The 16,444-nt window shown below is 43.4% G+C and overlaps 1 protein-coding gene across 10 annotated transcripts in view; it reads left to right on the forward strand.

Annotated features, from left to right (window-relative positions):
• The first annotated feature begins 4,443 nt into the window (after positions 1 to 4,443).
• Positions 4,444 to 16,444, forward strand: part of LOC147605926 (uncharacterized) — a 43,175-nt gene continuing 31,174 nt past the window's right edge. For all 10 annotated transcript variants that reach the window (XR_015265044.1, XR_015265046.1, XR_015265047.1 and 7 more), the window contains exons 1-6: positions 4,444 to 4,664; positions 5,948 to 6,058; positions 6,300 to 6,428; positions 6,590 to 6,705; positions 7,416 to 7,530; positions 7,863 to 7,955. Coding sequence is in view for 4 of the 10 variants with exons in the window: in XM_086792534.1 (XP_086648660.1) it covers positions 4,632 to 4,664; positions 5,948 to 6,058; positions 6,300 to 6,428; positions 6,590 to 6,705; positions 7,416 to 7,530; positions 7,863 to 7,955 (597 nt within the window). In the remaining 6 variants the exon portion in view is untranslated. The remainder of the gene's footprint in view (positions 4,665 to 5,947; positions 6,059 to 6,299; positions 6,429 to 6,589; positions 6,706 to 7,415; positions 7,531 to 7,862; positions 7,956 to 16,444) is intronic.

Consider the following 16,444-nt stretch of genomic DNA (forward strand, 5'->3'; position numbering starts at 1 on the left):
GACCCCCCACACCTTCTAGGGCTGCGCAGGTGTGGCTCTATAGTGTGAGGGTAGAGGGCACTCAACCCCCCCACCTCATCTCCTCTACACGTATAGCTGGTAACCCCACATTCAATCGAGGTTGGCGTTACCCCTGTAATCAAATTCTCACCATGCTTTTTTTTAAAAGTTTTCTTCAACCATGAAAAATAATAAAACTCACCTTTTCAAAGCTTCCCACCCTGTAAAAAACAAACAAACCTGGAATACCTTCTCTTGGCGGATGGTGAGGTGAAAACAATGGCTTGATTGTTTATGGCTTCCCCCACCCACTTCCAAGATCTCAAGGAGTATTGGTCTGATGCTTGTGAGGGTGAAGATTTCGTCCCAAGCACTCAAATGGAGGACCTTGAAACCCTTGAAATGCAAGTAGCAATGCTAAGGGGCCTATTTCCTTTCTATGTGCTAATCGTCATCCCATCGAGTCACTCCTCTCCGCTCTTTGCAATGATGCAACCGGCTAGTTGCACTCCTTCGAAAATTGCTTCCATTGCCCAACATCCCCCACCGATTGCCCTCTCGCCTCAACTCAAGAGTCACCATGTGGTGGGCTGCCTCCACCCTACAATTCTCATGCATGATTGCGGTGGCATCCAGTGCAGTGTCCTTATTGGCCCCATCACCTCCCCACCGCCACCTATATCTACCTTGTAGGTAAGAGGGCATTCCATGTGCCCATTGAGTGCATCAGGCAAAGTTCCAAGGCCCACGATTTTGGTCATGCCCATGGGATGGGGGTACACAACCCTTATCTCATGTGATGCAAGAGGATCCTCCAATCATGGCGCACACATATGCTTCGGTTGTGCCACAAAATGGTTCTTCTCAAGCTCCTATCTTCCTATCTAATGGCTCCAAACTCCCAATGCACTATTCATGGTGGTCGAGGATCCCAAGAGGGGAGGTCCAATTAGCGTGTGTATGAGATTATGGCCCTCTTGGAAAGTAAGAAGGATATTAATTCAATGGCAGAGGGTGGTGGGATTTGTGCGCACATCATAGACCATCGGCAAACCATCTCAGAGATGTGCGAAAAGGTGGGCGTCAAAAGAACCAAGAAGCAATGCAAGGCAAAGTGGGAAAAGTTAAATTCGGCATACCATCAAGTCTTGGACACAAGTGAGCTCCAATAGGACATTCCGCATATTGGGTGATGATAATGGCTGAGAGGAAGGGGGCGGACCGTCCTTTATGAGGATTTCAAGGAAGGGGTTTACAATAGGATGGTTCAACTCTTCCAAAGGGATCGCATTACCCACCCAACTACCATCTTGGTCAACTCTGCTAGCGACGACATTGGCACCACCCTAGGAGATACGCAAACTTTTCAAATGTTTGTACATGTGCATGTGTGTGTGTGTGTGTGTGTGTGTGTGAGAGAGAGAGAGAGAGAGAGAGAGAGAGAGAGAGAGAGAGAGAGAGAGAGAGAGAGAGAGAGAGAGAGAGAGAGAGAGAGAGAGAGAGAGAGACTTATGGTGCTTTGGTTTCCGTATGGTCAACAAGCAACCACCCATGCAAAGAGATAATGAAAGTGGAGTCAATGGTGACCATGATGACAATGCAAGTGGAGTCAATGGTGACCATGATGACCCAGTGGGCAATGACATCCACACAAGAAGAAGGCGCAAAGATTTGCAGGGAATTTCAAGGAGTTGGTGGAGACATTAAAGAACTTATTGTCACTCTTCCAAGAGTGTGAGACTGCCCATGTAACTCGTTTTCAACTTGGGGAGGCAAGAAAGGAGCGTAGCGAGGTGGACCGCACGACTCGCCTAGAGGCCTTACAACATGCAAAGATGGAGTTGTAACGTGAAAGCACACACATGATATGTGGGGCTCTTACTCGCATTGCTGACTCCATGGGTGCTATGAACCTTAGTTATATAATAATGCAGGTAGATAGTGTTCTTTCTTTCATTTTACCTGGCAACAACTTGTTGTCCTTGTTATCAAGCTATGTAATGCCATGTCTTTGAGGAAATGATGACAGGCAACAAGTTGTTATGCAAAGGTGACATACCAAAACTCAATTCTTTACATAAGACCTACCTTCATGGACTCAAACAAGGCATGCCTGGTTGAAGTTATAGGAGCAAGAGGCCTTTCTCGAGATCAAAGAGGATTACTCACTCTAGGCAACATCAAAATCTATGCATATGTTGTAGAGGAATAGGGCCGCCAATGCCCAAATGATGCAAAGACATTGCCACCTTTTTCTCCAATGACAACTCCCTCGTCAAAATAGCAGCCACAATCTGTGTTGGGACAACTTTTTGTGCCAAATCATCTTGCACTAAATCACACACAAAGTTGAAGCAGGAATGTGGGAGACATAGATGTTCCTCAAATCTCACATCATCACCTTGTGAGTAGGGAAAGAATGTGTCCCAATAGTCTGTATTTCGGGGCTTCATGTACCATATACCATGTGCATAGTCCTTGAGGTTGTGGCCCCTTCTATCTAGTCTATGCCAAGATCACCATTAAACGTGAAAGAGCAGCGAATTTGTCAGTGGAGTCATGGTCCTCATTGTTGATGTGTTGTGATTCATCTTCGAACCCTTCAAAGATTATATTGTTGAACTCCTCCTCAATGGCTTGCATGGTGAGAAGCCACTTCTGTAGTATTGCGAGGATAGCGGCCATGCATTAGTGATAGCGGCACAGAGAGGTTGTGGGAGTGACATTTGAAGAAGTTGATGGAAACGGTGAGAGAAATAGATGGAGGGAAGTTTAAGTGAAAGGAAGGGGTCTTTTCAAGAGCACAATTGGAGGGAAGTTTTTTTTTGGGGAGAATATTTACAATATTAAAAGTGAAGATATATATAGCACATAGTTATCTTACAATGCTTCCACCAAAAATACTCAAGCATATTCCAAGTCTAATTTACTACAATTCAGTAATTTTGCAAAGCATATCCCATCTTTCATCCTCCCAAACAAAGGAGGATTGACTCTAGGATACATGGTAGCCCACAACTGCATACATGCAATCATCATGGGCTCAGTTGTGAAACCTTTAGGTGGAAGCCTTTCCAAGACATGTTTGCCTGTCTAGACCTTAATCATTGGCTTGGAACCTAAGGGATTTTCCACAAATGCCACAAATGTATAAATTGGATGTTTTTCCTTGAGATACCACCTTTTGGTCTTGGGTCCAAACTTGGGCAGTTTGATCTTCACAACTTTAGTTGGGCCAACCTACAAGCAATCTTATGTTAGAAGTTCCTAGTATCTACCAAGGCCTGTTGTATTGCAGATTATCTGATTCCATTGTGGAGAGATTGTATTGCGTGAAGAATGTTAGTATCATTTAACTTGTTAACCATATATACAGATCTACATAGATAAACACATTTATACATTATTTCAATGACATTCAAACCAGTTTCCCCATACTAAGCTATTCCTAGATAACCAAATCTCCCATAAATAGACATATCTAATAATACTAAACAACCAGTTAGTGACCTCTTCTGATTCCACCCCCCATCCGAAGACCTAGTCCCCCCATAACCCGCCACCTATTTCCCTATTCTGGCCCAAAATCCCCTAATAGCAAGACACCCCCAGAATGTATGTTTCCCATCTTCCAAGGTTGACTTACACCTTGGGCAGCAGCTTGAGGTGAAATTTATTTGAAGAAATTTGGATCCAAGTGGTAGAGCTAGCAAGCACACCCTCCATAGGAATACCTGGAATTTCAAGGGCAAGTTAGATTCCCAAATGAGTTTCCATCTCTTTCTCCAAGTCCCAACTTTCCAAACTTTGTTGCAATATTCAATATTCACATTTGAGCAAAAATCATCCAATGCAGTGGAAACCCAAACTTTTCGGAGTTCCCCCAAAATATGATTAACCAAAAGTCTTTCTCTAGAGTGCAACCCAAATTCAATGACTAGCTGGTCAAGCTCTTTCCAACTTGGCTGGGAGTCCCAACAATCTGCAAGACATCTTAATCCTTTGTTATTCAATTTCTTGGACACATTAATGTTTAACAAGGCAAGAGGAGGGTCGAAGTTGTGGGACCATGAGATCCCAAGGTTAAAAAAAGAGTTGCCTATAGCTTTGGAACAGCCATTCTACTGTGACAAAGTCAGGACTTCCTTCCACTTACCACATAAAAAACTGCAAAATGGAGAGTTTGAGATCTTAAGGGGGGCAAACGAAAACAATTTGTTTCTCCACTTAAGTCCCATCCACATACCCTTTTGAGAGACAGAAGATTCTTCAACCACCTCTCTAAACATTCTGGCCCATATTTCTTCCTGAGATAAGCATTTAGGTAAAAGGAGAACAATCCTGGCAGAAGCATGAGTGGCAAGATTCTCCATCCACTTTTGGCAAGCTTATTTTGTCCCCATTAATTATTCTTAAAGAAAAATACCGGATGCCCTAAAACTTAGGCGATTAAAAAACACGGATGCATGCAGTTGTCTTTCGTCTCCAGTGGTGGCCGATCGTCGTCGTCCTCCTTTTACTATTAAAAAATGCGAGCATTTTGTTGCTCTGCTTGTTTCATTCGGAGCCTGTAGGTGTTGAGAAGGGCGCCCTTGAAGCTTTGTGAAGGGCGTTGGTTGCTCAGCGATGGCATGGAGCACTTGCATGGGTGGAGCGTCCACAGGGTAAGATCTTTCTGTCTCTCTAGCATATCGTTTTTAGGGTTTCGCTGCTCAACATGCCAAAAAAAATTATCTGTTGCCCTAATGAGCACATCGTAGTCGAGCGGAAGGCTATTGCCTTCTGTCACTCATACTGATGGGTGGATAGGTAGGGGCCACGTAGTCCGCTCTTTTCTGCAGCCAATTCTTACACTCATGCTGGTGGGTGGATTGTAGTACTATAGATAGGAGCTTTCGGCAGAGAGGCCAAGCTCTTTTTTGTAGCTGCTTCTTTATCGTCCAATATTCATCTTGTCCTTGCCTGTATGGAATATGCAACCCTGCCAATGCTACTAATGGCAGTGCTAGCTTTGGTGCTGAGCAATCATGCTGTGGGCATGCATGCAACTAGTCTGACATGCCTATGCCCTAGATCCATCCACTTGTAGAGTTCCCTTATACACATGGCTGAAGGCACCTTGATCCACCACCATCTTGTCACTAAAGCCCTTGGTAGCTTTTTCCAAGGTAGAAAAGAATGGATTGAGAGGCTACACAGTTTCGCTGCTGTTTCTAGGCTACTCAACATGCCTGCGTTTTATGGTTCTCTCTCTCTCTCTCTCTCTCTCTCTCTCTCTCTCCCTCTCCGCGGTCTCTCTCTCTCTCTCTCTCTCTCTCTCTCTCTCTCTATATATATATATATATATATATATATATGGTATTGAATATACAACTAGTTGCTAGCAGCAGACTCAACTGTATATGTATTGCTGATCTTGGGCGCATGTACATATATTGTGGTCACATCTGGTGACATTCAGGTTGTGCTGAAGTACCCCTTGAAACCCATCAGAAGATCACCGCCATCATTACCTTCATACAACAACCACGTGCAGGTTTCCAACTAGTAATATCTTATAAAGCATGATCGAATTAAGAATATGCTTATGTTAAGTCAATTAAACTTGGGTTTATTGAGCAAGTTTGGTGTTATCGAATGTTTCATTCATTGGAGTTTAGCGCAGGTGAACTAGACTAATCAAAGTTGGGCTGAAAGCTAACTCCTAACAACGGGTTTCATTTTGTATTTGGAAGAATTCAGTTGGAACATTATATTTGTATGCGCGAATGCTTGTGCCAAAGCTTGTATTCTTGTGTGTCGGTGTGCTATGTATAAAGTTCTGGAGGATATTAGTGCTTGATAATGCATGTGAAAGTTGCTTCTCAAATGATTTTTGCATGCTTGTGTATCTCTGTCAGCATGGTGCTGCCAGATCATTGACAGTTGGCCTTTCTGCTTTTTCCAGGTTTTCATGCAGGCCATTGATAGGCAAGTGTGTGGGAGATTCTACTCTACTTCTTGTGTTTCTACTTTGCCACATCGTGTTGTGTTCACAGGCAGCAAGATCAATGGCAAGGTATTGTGCTAATGCAAAAGGGGGCCTTGGAATGCTAGCACATTTGTTTATTAAGGACTCTCTCTCTTTTTGGGCTTTTACAGCTGAGATGGTTTTATGTTTTATCATGCCTGAGCTGAGAGAAGCTTTGGAGTCTGCATGTTCGCGTGTGTGCATTAGCTTTAGTGGTATCGAGATTCGAGAATGGGAATTTTCCATTGATTTAAGTATCATAGCTGTTGCAATGTCTTTTGGTGACCAGGATTGCTTAGAAGCCACATTATTGCACAAAGAGAAAACCAATCGGTCTAAGGTTTCTTGCTCAGCAGTCGCAGAATCTCGGTCCCCACTCACCAAAGCAGATGAGTCCCAGTGCTATGCAGATGTGCAGGTGGATATGTTTATACATTTTGAGTCAGGAGTTTGTTTCTGTCCTCTATATGGAGCACCATATATCATAGATACAAATCCTGTTTGCTGTTTTTGTCTTCTGCATCCACCATGCTTTGTTAAAACGTTCAAAATGCGTGCATGTTGCATTGTTTGTAATAGGATCTGGTCTCTCTTGAGAATAAGAAAGCCGAGTTAGAAAGTAAGCTTGGACGAGTTCCCACATATCAAGAATGGGCGGACTATATCGGATGCTCCATTTGCCACCTTTATGCAAGGTATTTGTGTGTTTAGCATGCAGACTTTTTTTCACTTTCTTGTTTTTTCTGAGTCCCATGAAAGAGAAAAACATTGCACAACAAATTTGACGGTTTTTTAAATTGTACGGTTTTTCTTTTTGGTTGAATGGGGTCACTTGTATCATGCTAAGAACTCCCACTTGGTTGATCCTCATCAAAGCTGTCTTGGTTTGGGGTCATTGGCCTCTTCCTTGGCTTGAGGATGATTGAGGAGTTTGCCATTATCCCCTTTGCTATTTTTTTCTTGTAAGGGTGTCAGTTGGTCTCCCCATGTCTCCTCTTAGTGTCGCGGTTCCTTAGCTTCTTGATCCTGCTCAATTAGTTTCTCTTGCCATGGACCTAGGTTCAGGTGTTGACTCATGCCCTATAGGTCTATCCTTTGCTTCTTCTTTGACCACCCATCTTTGAACTAATCAAAGCCAATTCTTTTCGGTTTGAGGATCCGAGTACTCCCCAAGGGCCAAAATTGAATCCTGAGGTGCATCAGAAATATTTCCATCCTTATCCTCAGAAGGTTTGAAGGCACGCAGCCTGCAACCCGGCTGGGGCCCTCCATTTAATTTTGATACTAGTATCACAACTTCAAGTGATTACTAAATTATAATGCCTTCATCCAGCAATTGCAAGCAATCACAAAAGAAGAATCTTTATACATTGTTTTGTGCTGTTTTTTTCCCACTTAAATAAAGGATTGGAAAAGGACGAGCAGCCAAAAGGAAGATGATAGCTGCAAATTTGCCTTTGGTTTCCTTTGTTGCGAAGGAGTTTCATGGCCGGGGACTCTCTCACCAAGAGCTTTGTCAGGTAAAATGTGTGCTCTTTTTGATATATTTCACATTCAGTTCTACCTTTCCTTCTCGAAATAGATATCTTGTTGGTGGGCCCTTACCTCTCCACATCATGCTTCCCAGCAGGGGGCGTGAGTTTGAACCCTGAAGCTAAATATAATATGTAACTCCCTCCAAAAAAGAAAGAAAGAAAGAGAATAAAAGGCTTTCATAGTGGATATGTATATTATGTATCATGTTTCATGCCTTTTTTGACATGACAAGTTGCTATTCAAACTCTCATTAGGAAAAAAAAGTTTAAAGAAAAATGACCGTTTTTTTCATTTTGAGAAATTTTTTTGTTATCAGGAAGGGGCCTTGGGACTCATGAAGAGTACAGAAAAATTCGATATATCATATGACACAAAGTTCTCCACATACTCCTACTTCTGGATTCGTGAGGTATACAACTAGAACTAGGATGCATGTTTATTGAGGCAATAGGAATGAGTGTTCTTCAGAAGGCGCAAAAGTTCAAGATTTATCCTTTTTTTTTTCCCGGAGAGTAATATATTATATTTAGGTGCCAGCTTCGAACTCACACCCTCAGTTGGGGGAATGTGGCTCAAGTCACATGGGCAAGGGCCCACTGGCAAGCTGTCCTAGAAGTGAACAACTTAATTCTTCCAAAAGTCATGACTTTTTGTGCTATTTATGTACACTAGGACACACAGCATGTTATTGCAATCAAGCCCCCAAAACTTCACATTCTGAATGGATTCTATCATTGGAGCATTGATAAGGGTAGGGAACAATCATCTCAATAAAAAAAGCTTATGCATGAAAGCCTCACAGAACTTGCATTCTGAAGATGACAGTACGGCGCACACAGCCATATTGTGGGTAACTGCCTGCCCAGGGGTTGCAAACTCTAAGAGTGTTACGGTACGTTGGGTGTGTTGGGCACTCCCTTCACACACACACATTTGAGTGCCCTTGAAAATTTGGCAGTGTTAAGGGAAATTTAATTATTCAGAACACTTTCATAATGGGATTAAGCAAGGGTGAAGGAGAGAAACCGGGCCATCGAAGCTGAGCAACACTCCAAAATTCTTCCATGGGCTGGCCAATGGCCTAGCCCATAAGCCCATGTCCTGCCATGCCCTGTGGGCTGGCCAATAGGCTGGCCCATGTACCAAGGTAACTACATGCTGTAACATGCTCTATATATGCATCTAAAGGACTGACTTTTACCATGTCTAACTTGAGATGACCTAAATGCTTGTTCTTCAAGTGAGTTAAGGGACTGACCTTGACACCTAAGGCTGGAAGAATGACCTATGTGGCTTGTGTGTCCCGGACTGGGGCTCACAATGGGTTCACGGCATACGAAAAGGTACTACACATTTGTATAAGTGTAGCACTGTGGATGTTACACTGCACCTCCGTCCATGGAGCATGTGACACTCCCTCCTCCTTAGCTTAGTGCATGTGACATTCCCTCCATGGCTCACAATGGGGTCACGGCATACGAAAAGGTACTATACATTTGTATAAGTATAGCACTGTTGATGAGCTAGTGTGTTACACTGCACGTCAGTCCATGGTGCATGTGACATTTCCTCCTCCTTAGCTTTTGGCGGTAGTTGCATGGTCTCCAAGTAGTCCGCCAATAACTAGGGGTACTCTTGGAAGAAATCCTCGCCCAGCCAAACCACTCCGTGAGTGCCTCGGTCCTTAAACTTTGTATAGAATTGTTTGTTTCTGTGACCGGAACCATGCTTCCACTTATGGAGGAGAATCTGCTCAAGCTCAATGACTTTTGATCCGCTGACCACTTTAGGTTGCTGCTCATTCGGAACCTCTTGTAAGGATGGTCCAACATATGGCTTTAACCATGAGACGTGGAATGCATCATGCATAATCCAATTGTTTGGCAACTTCGACTTCATAGAGACATCATTGAGCTTCTTTACAATAGGGAACAAGCCGAAACTTTGGAAAGAGAGCTTGGGATAACATGTGTCTTTTTGCTTGATGATGCGGAGAAATACCCAATCTCCCTCTTTGTAGTTGACATCCTTGGCTTGCCTGGTGTTTGCTTTCTTCCCTTGCTTGGGTTCTCCCTTTGGCTGTCCTATCCCTTGGATCACTTCAACACTTTGTGAATTATGAGTTGGTTTAATCCCTAGATGTACCCATGCTTTTATAGTTCGCATGAAGGTTGGTTGATTTGTTATAGAGAGATGCTACTTCTATTTATATTTTGTGTGGATGTTGGTTGGCCAGCTTCAACTGCTATCGGCCAGCTGATTTTAACATGACATGTGTGACATAAAATGCCAAACTCTTCACCATAATTACTGATAAATGTTGTCGACACTCACACAATGCTATCTATTGATATTCTATTGCTGTTGACCTGATATATGTGTGCTGAACTGCTGATGCATGCTGATGAAGATGCCCTATGCATTTAATATTACTACCTAATGAGGGATATGATCAAGGATTAGACATGGCACTGCCTTGTGCACGTGACACTTAAGAGTGGTGATCACTCCTAACAACTCTTATGTGTTCAATACACAGACCTTTGTATGAATGTATGCTTTTATGTGTGTGTGTGTGGGAGCATATATTGATACCAAGTTCTATGCCCACTATTGGGCACTGATGACGTTAGTGGGGATGTCGTAGTATCTAGTTCATACTATGCATGATGGAGTTATGGTTTATTGTCTTGTAGATGACTACCATGAGGTTATAAATTGTACTTTCTTATAAGGTGAATTTGGGCATGTTCTTGGATTCATCTAGGTACATATATATATATATATCAAATAATTCTTTTCTGTATCATTCAACTTGCGGATGTAGTAAGCCACTGGTCTGCTGTCTTGCTGTAAAACATCGTTGATGGCAAGGTTACTACCATCGGCGATAACCTTGAAAGGGGCATCCCATGATGCTAGCTTAAGGAGTGGTGCTTATGAGGCCACTTTCTGTAACGCATGGAATGCTTCAAGTACTTTGCTCGTAACAGACACTTTCTATAACAACGCATCTTCATGCCCTTGAGCAGAACTGTAAGAGGTGCAACAAGGTTGGAAAATTTGCCCATGTGGGTACTGTAGGCTTGACAAAGACCCACAAATGATTTGATTTCGTGGGTAGTCTTAGGAACATCCCAATCCAATATAGTTTGTATCTTGTCGGGGTCCAAACGGATACCGGAATCGTTGATAACGTATCCTAGATAATGAACCTCTAAGAGGCCAGATGTGCTCTTCTTTTCATTAATGTAGAGCTTATTATAAAAGTTGCAAGACCTTCTCCACATCCTTCTCGTGTTGCTTTGTTGTGGGAGAACTTTGAGAGAGAGGAGAAGAGAGAGAGAGATAAGATAACTTTGTACAATGAGTATGAGTGATGAGTGAGGATTGCCAAATGCAAGGACGAAGTAGAGCGAATGCTGGTAGAAACATATGCTGTCCAAGCTCCTTTGAATAGCCCTTTGATGATCACTATGTAAGTCCAAAACTGAGGGATGCACATGTAACATGACTACTATGTGGAAGCGTGCTTAATGGTGATTAACGCAAAGCAATAAAGATTAACGCTAATCACATGCTCATGACTTAGAGAAGTAGAGAGAAGGAGAAGAGAGAGACTCTTTCCCTGACCTACTCCTACTATATATTACTAAATGAATGAGTAATTACAATGATTGTCATAGATTCAATGTAGATCTAGACTATGAATGCTATGAATGAACTTATGCTTACTGTTCTCCACCGTGCGTTAATGGAAAACGCTGATTTGGAGATATACTTGGCTGATCCAAATTGCTAGATTGCATGTCCCTTGGTCTTGGTTTTGCAATCTCTGTTTCTGAATGATTATGAATGATCCATAACTTGCCTTTATATAGGAAAGTGATAGCAAGTCGGTTTTCACTTTTCAGGCCATAAAAAGTCATCAAAAATGTCATAAAATGTGTTCATATTGTGCCCATAATGTCCCAACCATTGGTGCATGTCATGGGCACCTCCGGGCACCTATAGGGTCTCCAAATTGGCTCCAAATTGCCCATATACGACCTCTAACTTTGCCCTTAAGGCGGCTGTAAGGAATAATCATGTCTACGTGGCACTGTGTGCACATGACATTCCCTCCTGCTAAACTTGGAGCTGGGATGCACATGATGCGTCTTTGCTCCATGTTGTCGATCTGACTGCGTACTGGATCCCCCATAGGGTGTCTCCACCACTATCTTCTTGGGAACTGCGAGCAATGGAAGTTGCTCCTTTGCCTTTGAAAGCTTTATTGGCATGGTAGACTCCATGAACATCTCAGAAACTGAAGTACTTATCTTCTCCTCCTCGTGAATGGATTCGGAGATGATTGTAGGGAACCTCGCAAACTGTCACCATCCTTGATGGCTATGATGATCAGACACGGATTCCAAGTTTACCTAGCATTTTTGAAGGGCATTATTCGAAAACTTTGGAACTAAGTTACAATTGTCTAGTGCATTCCATCCACATATAGATAGCCAGACAGAAATCTATAACCAGTTGGCTAACAAGATGAGCTGCACATTAGTACCATATCATTTGGATGTGGACGGTTCACACCTGGTCTCCGCACCTACATATCTCAGAAGGCACAATAGTTTGCCTTTGAAGTTCAGAAGGCCTCATTCCAACGAGATTTCATTGTCTTGCCTCTTTTGGGGTGTGACATGATCTTAGGAATCCAGTGGTTTCGTCAATATGAGCCTATTCCTGATTGGGGGCAGGACACTTTTACTATTTGTAAAGGTTTTCCTAAGCCCGTCATGATTCGTGGGGATAAAAGCATTATCGGCATCCCATTGATTTCGCACGTCTAGGCCCAACGAGCTATCCGCCTGTCAAATCCCCATAGGATCTCCTCGTAGAACGCTCCTGGTACAAGACTCGAAACCTGAAAACAAACCAAACAAACATGAAGGGGGTGCAGGCCTGACTCACCTCCCAACCTTGACAGCCGTGGGCAAGCCCACAAGTCTTGGCTGTCCCCACCGAGTCACGAGCTAAGCTAACTAGATGGACGTACCGACCAATCTCTACCTCGTGACGTCCCATACCGCCACGAAGCTACTCTCGTGGGCCTTGAGACTATTGCCGGCCTCGGCTCCATGAAGCAGGTGCACGTCTGCACTAGATCAAGGCTCCTGACCATAGAGCTCTTACAAAGACACGCGAGACTCTATGAACCAAGGGAGTGGAAGGAGCACTACTTTATGTTCGCGCTCAGACAACCTCTATCTCATCGGTAGCACCTGTCTCATCTTCAGTCCCACAGTTAGCAGACCTCATGTCTAGACATCAGGACATTATGCTTAGGGAAGATCTTCCGCCCAATCTCCCCCCTTCACGTCCTGAGGACCATCGTATTGATTTGGTTCCCTGGATCAGAACCTCTTAGCAGGCTAGCAAGCTCCTGTATCGTCTTTCCAAGATTTTAGAGGGCGAGTTAGAAAGACAGTTATCTGAGCTCCTCCGAGCCGGATTCGTTCGGCCTTCTTCCTCACCATTTGTTGCACCCTATTTGTCCAAAATAAGGACAAGTCTGCACGCCTTTGTGTAGACTACATGGCATTGAATAAACTCACCATTAAGAATAAGTTTTCTATGCCAAGGATTGAGTACATTTTGGAGTGTTTAGACGGTGCAAATTTTTTCACTAAGATCGATCTCAAGAGTGGTTACCATTAGGTCCGCATTTTCGAAGCCGACATTCTAGAAACAGCTTTCCGGATAGTTCGTAGTCATGCCTTTTGGACTTACAAATGTACCCGCAACTTTCAATAAAATGATGTCGAGGATTTTCGCAATCCTCATTGGTAAGTGTGTCTTCATCTTTCTTGATGACATACTTGTATTCTCAGCCACTGCGGAGCAGCATGAGAAAGATGTGGAGAAAGTCTTGTAACTTTTGCGAGATAATGGGCTCTACATAAACGCCAAAAAGTATCTTCGGCATTAAAGAGGTTCATTACTTGGGCTATATCATCGGTTCCGATAAGATTCGATTGGACCCCTCAAAGGTTCAGGAGATCTTAGATTGGGACATCCCTCAGACCGCCCGAGAGATCCATTCTTTCGTAGGTCTTTGTCAAGCCTATAGCACCCATGTTCACTAGTTTTCCAACCTTGCAGCACCTATCACCGACTTGCTCAAGGAGGTGAAGACTTGTAGACAAAAGTCTCAGTCATAGGCAAGGCGCTTAATGCATTCCGTGCACTCTAGAAAGCTGTCTCAGAAGCGCCTGTTTTGAAGTTAGTATCCTAGGATGAACCTTTTGAGGTCATTACCGATGCAAGCAATGTAGCCATTGGTGCAGTTCTCCACCAGGACAATAGACCCGTGGCCTAATATAGTCGAAAGTTGGATGTCACCGAAAAGAATTATTCAGTTTATGACAAAGAGCTTTTAGGTGTGATCACAACGCTTAAACATTGGAAGCCTTTTCTTTATGGACAGGTTTTCACAATCAAAACAAACCACCAAGCACTTAAGTGGCTTCAAACCATGCCAAGTGGCCAGTGGAGTGATTGGCAAGCTAGGTGGAGTCAACTCTTTCAACAATTCGGAGGAATGATCGAGTACATCCCTAGTAAGCATAACCCAGTTTGCAGATGCTCTTAGTCGAAAGGCCAACATCCAGGCAGTGCAGGAGTCTACCATTCTTGAAATCATAGGGAAGGACTTAGATAGCATGAAAGACCAGTATGTCGACTCCCCTGAGTTTGGTACTCGGTACAATTTGGCCCTCACTTTTGAGCCTGGCCATTATTCAGTGCAGAACGGTTGGTTGTTCTTCAAGTATTGTCTTTGTGTCATTCAAGAAAAGTGATCAGCTCCTCTCCATGATGTCGATGACTCCTTAGTTGGAGAACATGGAGGTATCAACAATACCCTTGAGAAATTAGAACGGTCATTTTATTGGCCAAAAATAGGCGTGATGTATATTCACATGTTCAAGCCTGTAAGATTTGTCAAAAAGTTAAGGTTTCACATACAAAGAAGGTTGGGTTACTTCAACCTTTGCCTATCCCTGACGAACCTTTCATCGACATCTCTATGGACTTTGTAGGTCTTGTACCAGCATCCACCGGATCCCGTAACAACACTGAGTGTTTTACCATTGTGGATCGCTTGAGTAAGTTCTGCATGCTCATCCCATGCAAGCATACGGCCAAGGCTGAGGACATAGCTCGTCTTTTTCTCAAACATTAGTACCTAATTTGTGGTTTGCTTCGCACCATTACATCAGACTGGGATTCCAAGCTTACCTCACATTTTTGGAGGGAATTATTCGAAAACTTTGGAACTAAGTTATAGTTGTGTAGTGCATTCCATCCACAGACAGACGGCCAGACATACATCTATAACCAGTTGACCTTCGATGTTCTCAAGTCATATTGTCATGACCAGCAGTCCAAATGGGAACATTATCTTCCATTGGTCCAAGCCATCTTGAACGATACTCATTCATCCAGTGTCGGATGGACTCCGTATGAAGCAGCCTTTGGTCGCCGTTTCTCCTCTCTTTTGACGAGATTGGTATCTCCATCTCTTGAGGCTAATAAAACGACGGAAGTATTTTCGGAAATCATTGAGTCAGTCAAGAACTGCTTGACCAAAGCACAGGAAGCTTATAGCAGACAGGCAAATAAGTCTAGACGAGATGTCCACTTCAAGGAAGGGGATTGGGTCTATCTGCGCATCATGAAACAGAGATTGAAACAAGTGGGCAAACGTTGTCCCAATCTTTTATTCCGTAGTTTTGGACTTTTCTTGATAGTTAAAAAGATAAGTATTGTCTCCATGAAGTTAAAGTTGCCTAACAGTTGGGCGATGCATGATGTTTTCCATGTTTTCGGACATCATTTTATTGAAGGTTGCGGGTGCATTTGTAAGCCCAAAAGGCATGACTATGAACTCGTAGTGACCACGTTATGTCCAGAAAGCTGTTTTTGGAGTGTCAGCTTCGAAAATGCAGACCTGATGGTAACCACTCTTGAGGTCGATCTTAGTGAAAAATTTTGCACCGTCTAAACGCTCCAAAATGTACTCAATCCTTGGCATAGGAAACTTATTCTTAATAGTGAGTTTATTCAATGCCCTGTAGTCTACACAAAGGCATGCACACTTGTCCTTCTTTTGGACAAATAGGATGGGTGCAACAAATGGTGAGGAAGAAGGCCGAATGAAGCCGGCTCGGAGGAGCTTAGATAACTGTCTTTCTAGCTCGCCCTCTAAAGTCGTGGAAAGACGATAGGGGAACTTGCTAGGTGGTTTTGATCCAGGGACCAAATCGATATGATGGTCCTCAGGACGTGATGGAGGGAGACGGGGTGGAAGATCGTCCCTAAGCACAATGTCCTGATGTCTAGACAGGAGGTCTACTTACTGTGGGACTGAAGATGAGATAGGTGCTACCGATGAGGTAGAGGTTGTCTGAGCACGAACATAAAGTAGTGTCCTTGCTGCTCCCTTGCGGATAGCTCGTTGGGCCTGGAGGTGCGAAATCGATGGGATGCCAAGAATGCTTCTATTCCCACGAATCATGACGGGCTTAGGAAAACCTTTACAGATAGTAAAAGTGTCTTGTCCCCAATCGGGAATAGGCTCATATTGACGAAACCACTAGATTCCTAAGATCATGGCACACCCCAGAAGAGGCGCGAGAATGAAATCTCGTTGGAATGAGGCCTTTTGAACTTCAAAGGTAAACTATTGTGCCTTCTGAGGTATGTGGGTGTAGAGACCGGGTGTGAACCCGTCCACATCCAAATGATATGGCACTAATGTGCAGCTCATCTTGTTAGCCAACTGGGGAGAGATGGTGTCCTTAGAACTGTCCATGTCAAACAGGACTACAAATTGCTGGCCCT

This window comes from Cibotium barometz, chromosome 58 (assembly GCF_041138505.1).
Source record: "Cibotium barometz isolate CiBa-2024 chromosome 58, ASM4113850v1, whole genome shotgun sequence".
NCBI classification, from domain to species: domain Eukaryota; kingdom Viridiplantae; phylum Streptophyta; class Polypodiopsida; order Cyatheales; family Cibotiaceae; genus Cibotium; species Cibotium barometz.